General features: G+C 43.9%; 1 protein-coding gene across 1 annotated transcript; it reads right to left on the bottom strand.

The window, feature by feature from the left end:
• Positions 1-203: 203 nt before the first annotated feature.
• Positions 204-5,440, bottom strand: pofut1 (protein O-fucosyltransferase 1). Its single transcript, XM_076095505.1, has 7 exons — positions 5,268-5,440; positions 4,680-4,801; positions 3,820-4,002; positions 3,412-3,524; positions 3,023-3,215; positions 1,673-1,915; positions 204-1,261 (listed from the first exon to the last, which is right to left on the bottom strand). Exons 1-7 carry the CDS (start codon positions 5,404-5,406, stop codon positions 1,067-1,069), a joined length of 1,188 nt encoding a protein of 395 aa, XP_075951620.1. The 5' UTR covers positions 5,407-5,440; the 3' UTR covers positions 204-1,066.
• Positions 5,441-9,079: the final 3,639 nt, after the last annotated feature.

The following is a 9,079-nucleotide window of genomic DNA, read 5'->3' as shown; positions in this document are numbered from 1 at the left end:
TATTCCAGTCGCATAATACGTAAAACTTAAACTGTGAATAACGAGGTGGCGAGCCCAAACACATGCACTATGAAGAATACACATGCAAGGGGTCCTGTATATCTGGCAACCAAGCCCCGACGAGCCTCTCCCACATAGCTTAGCATATCAGCTGATTCAACTGTACTCACAGCTGAGCTTCAGTCAGGGAGGTAAACAGGCGGTTGGTTATTTAAAAATGAGTGTGCATCACTTTATTGGTGAAAAACATTATAGAAATCATTCAAATTCAAAGTTAGTGCATTCACTGCTTTCACACAGAAGAACACAATTAGATTGCCAAACATCCCCACTTGCATTTAAACAAGTCAGCCTGTGCAAATCAACTAATTTTGTCTCCCCAAAAACATCCCTGAAACATTCATTCACAGAATAACAATACTCTCCCCTCAACATTCAGTACAGGGCTCCACACATTTTCATCAGTTTCTTTGGTCCTGATAAATTGGGAGGTGGAGAGACGGTCTCCTTTTTCCTCCCTATAATTAGTATGTGCAGGAGGATCAGTTTACTGTGATCTCCTCGGAATGCAGGACAGAGAGGAAAAGAAAGAGTGAGCTGGAAAAAGCAAGGAGGGTTGGAAAGGTAGGGGAGAGAAAGAGAAGAGGGCAAAAGAGCGAGGGAGAACATGGTCGCTGGCTCTTTTCCAGGGTTCACCGGGGGTCAACATGTCGGGATTGCAAAACACGGTTGCAGCCGCAGAGTGTGGCGGCAGCTAATGGAGATGGGATTGGGAAAAGTGTTGTATCCGTGACGGAAAGAAAGAAACTGGCTTCAGTATAGTGAACACAAGCAGGTGAAAGTCAAGTCTTGGAAACACATTAGGACGGGATTTTTAAAGCAGGGAACAGACAAAAATAAAGTGTCCATGTCACAGCATCATATTTCATAAGCCCTTCCTCCTTCCTCATGGATTAAAACCCATATTCTAAAATAGGACGGGCCTTCACGGACCATCACGTCACGTATAAATATTCTCTCGTGACGGCCCTCCGGCGTTAGCGTCCAGAGGGTGTCACCCTCGTACTCAGAGTTCTTCTCTGGGATTGGATATCCCGGGCTTGTCCATGCCAAAGAAGGAGGACGGGAGGCCGCGGACGTCCCGCTCTCTCTTCACGAAGGCGGAGAAGGAGGAGACGCAGTTGCCGATGAAGTGGTCGGCCCGGCCTAAGATGTACAGGTCCATTTGGGCCGAGTCTGGCTCAAGGATCACCACTTTCACCTAAAAAGCCAGGATGAAATAAACAGGTGAACAACCAGTGGGGGAAATACAACATTGATTTCTGAATTCTTGACAATTCTTTAAAAATGCTCGGTGAGGAGAGAAACACTTTCCTGGCAGTAAAATATGAATTTCTGACATTGCGTTTACAGGAAGGGGATTCTGGCTTCGGCTCTTATGGGTTAACACACGTTAACCCTTCAAATGCATCTGTAAAGTATCTCAAGAATTTCCCAATTGTGACAGAATCCATTTTTCCAAATTGTGCTACAGCAGGCAAGCCAGTCAAAATGTAGCTAGCCAGTTCAGGTTGCATTTAAGGTCATGACAGGAACGAACAGGGGCAGAATGTAAAGCAAAGGTCCCTCATGACACACTCGTGACTGCATCACAGAGGCTTTACAAACCCACCTTGCCCTTCAGGAGCTTTTCAATTTCACTGCTGTAGGATTCGGAGTCGGTGGCGATGTAGACGGAGAGGGCCGAGGTCCTCCTCGCCCACAGCTTGACGGCCCTGCTGATCTCCCCCAGGTCAGGGAGGCACATGGTCGTGGTGAGGGGCAAGGCGGTCTGGCGGTTGTAGCCGACGCACTGCGGAGAGGCCATGAAGTGAGGCCCTACTTCGCTGCTCTTCAGCATCTTGCAGGCATTTTGCTGTGCATGTGGAATGACGAGAACATTATTTAGATGCGACGAGATGACGAATAGGAATAAAGACTTTTGTTTTCTGTCGTTTTATTTAGTTTTCCGCTCTCCTTCTCCGACCCTGACTTGGTGAGCACATCCATGATGGTACGCATGATAGTCTCCATTTAACCAAGGCGTTCCTATTTTATTCTGGTCGGTGTTTACATCCCACCCCAGGCCTGTGTATACAACCAGTGTGCGAAATATGGGAGGTTTCCGACACATCAGACCCCCTGAAAGCATCAATAGCTAAACTTCGGTGGGTCTCTAAAATCATAACAGTTATTTGTCACTTCCAATTGTCACTAAGATGTGTTTTAAAAGCGCACTAATGCGCAGCAGCTTTCATCATTCAAACTGCAAAAGCATTTCTTCACAAACATGAACAGTGAGAGCGAGAGACCCCCCCACCAAATGTGGATTCATCCGCCGCGGAAAATAGTCCCCAACAAATGCACCATTTCCTGCTGACTGAGTGACGTTCGATTAACAACTACGGCGACCAGCTGTTTGAGGAAAAGACTTTCCCACAAATTAAACTATGCATCGGTGAGGTGAACCAATGAGGTCGGAGCAGAAAGATACAGACGGGGCGGAGACAGTCATACCAAGTATTGAGAGACCGACAAACACGTTTGTAGGGTTAGATTCTTTCATTGGATTGGTCGACATTAAGAAACACATCCTTGTGATGGTGTTTGTTTAGGTGCAGGTATTCAGGCGTGGACTGAGTGACGCAGCTGATTTCCTGGGGAATACAGAAATGCGATGTAGGGCTGCAACTAACGAGTACACACTTAAAGATATTGAGTCAAGAAACCAGAAAATATTTACATTTAAGAAGCCGGAATCAGAGAATCTTCTCTTTCAAAAATGACTCAAACCGAATAATCAATTAGCAAAATAGTTGGAAAGTCATTTAATAGTTGACAACTAATTGATGAATTGCTGCGGATCTAATGTGACTTCTATGTGTGAACAGATATGTGATTGTCTGTGTGTGAGAATATGAGACACACTGAGAGAGAAGACGACCCCTCGCGTGTCCCAAACAAGTCGTGAAGCATTTCTCACCCAGTCGACGCCAATCCTCAAGTGAATGCCGACGTACGGCCGGGTCAGCAGGGTGCCGATGTGCTTTTCTCCCTCCTCCACCATCTGGTCCGACCAAACCACGTAGCGCTGCAGGCCCACGTGCTCCTCCGTCACTGGGAACTGAGCGGGAGCACCAGGCATCGCCAGGACAGGGTGCTCCGAGGGAGGGAACCTGATGGAACAGGGGAGACGTGAGGACAATCTGTCTGCTGAAGGGATGGGTTGGATGTTTTATAGCGTGGGTGTATGAGGTACTTTTCCACAGTCAGAGTATTACCTACAGTAGGTGGTGTTTGGAGAAACAGACAGTATTCTTTACGTCATCTTTGATCTTCTTAAATGTGTCTACAGTACAGTGGGGCACTCACGTCTTCATCCACTGATGTTGGTGGTGGGCACTAAAGGAAATACCAGCGAACAAGACAGACGCGTCAAAGTCCACGCCGACGTAGTCCCAGAACGGACCAAATGGGTTCCCGTCCTGAAAGGGAATCAGAACCACCCGTCCGTATCAGAGTATTGAGACTGTAACTGCATCATCACAGCTATAAGGTCGGGTTATGGGCCACCAGAGGGCAGCATTTCACCCTCACCCCTTTCACACGCAATCACCATTGTTTGTTGACATTTGCTTTGAAATGAAGCATTTTATGCTTCTCTACTTTCACCTTCACTCACTATCTCACATCTGTCGGGAAAGAGAAACGATGCATGCACAGACCATCTGAGAATCAAGTTACAATCTACTGAGTTAATCTGCTTCACCGGGCTCTCACCTTCATGGGGCAGGATTTCTTGTCCACACTCCGCTGTGCGGCGGTCTCAAAGCAGTAGGCTTTCCTCTGTCTTGAGGGCCAGTGTTTGGGCGCTAGCTTCTCCATGAAGTCCTCCAAACTGACCACGCGGTGGTAGGCGGACAAGGCCTCCAGCTGGAAGAACTCACTGTAGGGAACGTGGACCTGAAGAGAGCAGGAAAGGAAAATAATAGAGTAGAACAGCATGGTCCCACTCAGGTTTAAAGGGGAGGGCTGGTGATATTCAAAACTGTTGTTGTTGCCAACATTTCTCATGATAAGACCAGAGGTCTGTTTAATACTGTCCATCTTTTCTCACCTAGTGTGTATTTCCAGCAGGTGTATGTGGGACTGACTTGAAATGAACTACATTGTGTTCCTTTAGTCTAGAGCTGCAACAAACAATTATTTTCATTTTGGATTAATTTGCTGATTATTTTCCAGGTAAATCGTCCGTCCCAGTTTCTCAAAAGTCCAAGGTGATGTCTTTAAATGTCTTGCTTTCCATTCCATTATCCAAACCGCTTATCCTATCCAGGGTCGCTGGAGCCGATCCCAGCTGACATTGGGCGAAGGCAGGGTACACCCTGGACAGGTCGCCAGTTTATCGCAGGGCATGTCTTGCTTTGTCAGTCCAAAATTGTTTTATTCCAATTCATGTCTCATATTTTTCTCATAGTATTTGCTTCACGCCCAGCTCCTTTTTTTTAAATGATTTATATGACTTGGCTGCTGTAACGCTGAAGATGGCCCTTTGGAATGAATGAAAAACTCAATCAATCTACCTCATAATCACATTATGCAGTCGCAGTGGGTAACAGGTTGTCAGTGACTGTACTCACATTGGCGTAAGGGGGGGTGTGGTGGCGGTACACTATCCAGGGAGGGACCGCGAGGGTTCGGTTCAACATCTTCGCAAAGGCGAGAGATCCCAGGAAGTGATCTGCCTGGTTCCCAAAGCGACCTGAACAGTAACAGCGGGCACTTTATGATCTGTTTCGACAGTAACGTTATACTGCTTCCTCATGACAAGAAAATAGTAACAGTAACTGGAGGGAACGTCGGCTACCTCCGTACCACGCGCTATAACTAATGAGCAACAGCTGTAGTTATAACCACACTTAAGTTGAGCCCCTAGTTAGTCCTCCGCTCAGTTAGCTGCTAACAAGCTAACTCACTGTTGCATCTCATCTGACGTTACTGGTCAAATGTTTTTAAAGTTCATATTTTTTTAAACATAAGATCCTCTCTACTGAACTCCGAGCACAGTTCAACGTAGGTCTGGGTTCATATTTTCGCGAAAACTAATTATGCCGATAAAAAATCCCACTCTGAATTTATGTAAGTTATTACATAATAAGTTTTTCCGCTAGCTTTGCTCTTTTGGTACATCACAATGTTACATAAACCAGCTCCAAAGAATGAATTACCCATGCACGGGCAGTACAAAACGTAGCCGTTCTGATCCCACGTCAGTTCTTCGGAAAAAGTCGGACATGGTTGGAGCAGAAGGGATAAAAGTAAACTCGTTAGTGTAAGAGCATGACGTGCTTGTTGTTTAACCGCCATTGTGGTTGAGTTTACGTCCCAGAATGCACTAGGGTTCAGTCCTCTTCTTCTTTGGGTTTAATGAGGCGTTCAAAACGCGCATCGAATACGTCTACTTCCGCCCACTGTACCGGGGGTGGTACGTCGCGTGAGTGTGGTGGGCTATGTGTGTTGTGTTTAAGTTTTTTATTTAGCACAAGGAAAATATTCCAAACACGACAGGGAATTACTATAAAAAGATGAAGGATAGGATTCAATCAACAATGGAGGAAATTATGTAACAACCTAGAGGTAGCGACCATTATTTTGAAAAGAGAAAAAAATATCTAATTTTAAAAAAGCAACAAAAAAGAGTGAAGCAAAAAGTAGTTATCAAAATTATAAATGACAAAAAAATGGAATGTTATCCATCTTTAATAACAGCAAAATAATAATATCAGACAAACAAAGCGTATGAACATTTAAAAACTAAATGGTAGATACTTTCAGCCTCTGAAAAACAATGATGCAAGAATTTGCTTCAAATTTAAAGAGCGTGGTATGTGTATGGTACTTTGCATACATTTTTTTTATCAATGAACCCTGAGCACTAACATGTAGCTATTATTATTGCCTAGTATCACTACTTGTTTGTTCAGCTTTTTGCTGCTTTCTTCTACTTTCTCCATGTAACAGGTTGTCCAGTGTTTGTCATTCAGCGCATTGCAACAGTGCAACTACCGAAGAATTGAGTGGTTTTCTATTTGTATAGGTTGCAATAGAACAGGATGGTCTTTAAAACCTCTGCTAACCTGGTTTCAAATCTTAAATATTTGTCTATAACATTGAATATTAGTCACTAAATAAGTAACATTGAAAGTTAAAGTTGGGATAAAACCCTACAGCAATGTGATGGGTGGAAAACAGCAGACATCTAAAAGTGATCCACATGATCATGTCAGAGATGCATCTTCATTCATAGAAGAACTCACATTGATTTCAGTAGTGCCATTTGCTAAATATTCCCTAAAAAAGTCAAGCTCATCTCCATCATGGCTATCTTTTAGTTCTTTTTTTTCATAACAAAATGAAAAAACGAAATTACTAATTTTTTTTAAACTATTCAGTTCGGTTAAATTAATCATTTTTCTTTCTTTTTTAGACTACTTTTTGTCCTCTAGATCTGTCAACAGGGATGACTATAGGATGGCTTTTTCATCTATGAAAGGGTATTACCATCAGAGATGGAAAATGCAGCCGAGCTACAAGTCGCTAGATGATCTAACTCTGGTATCTGTGTTCATGTACAGAACGTCAAACACCATGAAGTATGGAAGCCCATTTCCACAGCAAAAAAATAATTTCACAATTCAAAAGAGTAAAAAAAAAAGATCCCGTCGTTGCCCGTAGTGGCGGCAGCAACTGTTAAAAACAACAAGAGAACATGGAGGTGTCCTCGTAAAAGCCCTCAATCAATTTTAAATACACACTCATCTGTGTTTATTATATGACACCCATTTACATGAGTTACTATGGGCAACCACGGATGCATTCGGCTGATAGTCATCAGTTAACCCGGTCACTCTTTGACCTGAAACACCTGTTGCTCTGAAACAGTCGTGATCCTGTATTCTGAATCCTCTAGAACTTGAGTCCAGTGTCGGAATATCAACTCTGACAACCGAACGTGCAACAACCAGACATTTTGATGGTGAGAACAGTTTTAATTTAAAGCACGCTAACTTCGTCTGGATGGCTAAGGCAAAACATGCACTCGCAACATTGGTCACGTCATATCTCGGTAACGATATATATCACGATGTAGCATATTTTCCTGGTAATCCGATAAATAAATAGTCCATATGAAATAATCACATGGTTTCGTACACTCTTGTGTGAATGAAATGCTTGAAAAATGAAAAGTACTTTCTCAAGTGTTTAAGAATCTGAGTCACTATGCTGGTTATTATCGATGTGGACTACGTAATTGTGTCACGATATCTCAATATACGATTTCATCGTGATACGATTCCATTGAAGGATGACAGATTATCATATTGAATTATCGCCCGGCCACTAATATAGACATTGGACCTTCCTGCTTTGCCTCGGGATTCCCCATCTGGAAAAGCGACCAGAGCTGATGATAAAGGAGCAATCCTCCTCATACGGCACTCACACGTGTGTGCTCAACATGCCCAAACCCAGCATGCAACATGTGGCCTGGGTGCGGCCTCCGACTCTCTGCCAGCCTGCCTGGTTCGTCTGAACAGAGCAATAATTGCTTAAACGTGTCACATTGAAGAGATCATTTATCTGCTGCGGAGGCTCCGGGTTACGCGGCCGCTACGATCTGCCGGCAAGTTCTAGTTCATTATCGCTCCAAGGACAACCGGAAGTCGATGGTGTTAACAGAATGTTACGATCTAACAAATAACACGTGGGAAAAAAGTGAAAGGGGTGCTTCTTAAGGCCTGTGGAGATCATTTTTCTCAATTCAAACCATAACCCGTGACTTTTTTTTTGGTTGTTGTTGCCAGTTCTTCACAATGAGCAGTTGGAGACGTTTTTCTACTTGGGCCCTTTTTGCTTTGAAGGATTCCCTAATCCCTCCACATCCTCCGGTTCAGCCAACCCCGTCAGACGTATTCTCTCTCTTTGTGTTCGATCACTTTTTCTTTTCTCTCCGATGCTCGACAGCTGGCCGCTCTCTCTCTCTCTCTCTCTCTCTCTCTCTCTCTCTCTCTCTCTCTCTCTCTCTCTCTCCCCCCTTCTCTTCCTGTGTCGTTCCCCCGCTCCTCCCCCATCCCTTGAACGCACACTGTTTCTCATTGTTGGAGATGACAGCGATGATAACAATGCAAAAGGAGAAACAACTCACAGCGCGGGGGTGTAGGAGGAGAAGACCAGGAGGTTGGGCGGGGGGGGCTTCTTTCAGGTGAACAAATAACAAAATGCACATCGTACTTTACTGAATTCTCTCTATTGTTATTGGATATTTATGTCGTATATATGGAGTCTGAATGGTAGTAAATTATCTTATTATACAGGGTGAAGGTTTTTTAGGCACATCTCTGACTCACAGTCCTGTGTTCTAACAATCTCATTTCCCTTTTTCGATCAATAAGTTCCTCACACACATAACACTTTACTTTAGGAAGCTGCCCCCCCCCTCTCGACTTTGTGCCTATGTGGCCTTTCAGGAGAGGGAAATAAGGTAGTCAACCTCAAACAACCCGCCTCCTGTTGACCTTTCTGTGTTGTTACAGACAACCTGGCTTTCAGCTGGTGTGATTTCCCAGTGTGCAGACACCAAACTTATCAAATGTTGAATCCCCCTAAACTGCAGTTTAGGGCCGAATAGGCCCATAAAATGAAATAAACGTCAGTAAAGACTTTTTTCCCCAAAGGTAATGAAAACTCAATCTGACATGAAACTAACAAAAAAGTTCAAATGCATTGGAGATGTTTAGAAAACTACCCCAAAAACTCTGTTGACAAAATGCTTTTTTCATTCTCAGCTAACATCAAAGGGTCCCTGAGTGACAAGTAACAAAAAAGTAACAAAACTCCTTTCGGCTGGAAGGTTTTATTAAGATCTAGCTGTAGCCCAAAGTAACTGTTTTTAGTTCCAGTTTTCCTTTCAGCGAGGCTCCCCGGTGTGTGTTCGAGATGCCTCAGTGACGAGGAGAAAAAGATTCTAACATGGAAACTC

This window comes from Anarhichas minor, unplaced genomic scaffold, assembly GCF_050575085.1.
Source record: "Anarhichas minor isolate MPS153535 unplaced genomic scaffold, ASM5057508v1 ptg000020l, whole genome shotgun sequence".
Classification (NCBI taxonomy): Eukaryota; Metazoa; Chordata; class Actinopteri; order Perciformes; family Anarhichadidae; genus Anarhichas; species Anarhichas minor.
The sequence above is the reverse complement of the archived record's forward strand: the minus strand, read 5'-3'. Positions and strand labels throughout refer to the sequence as shown.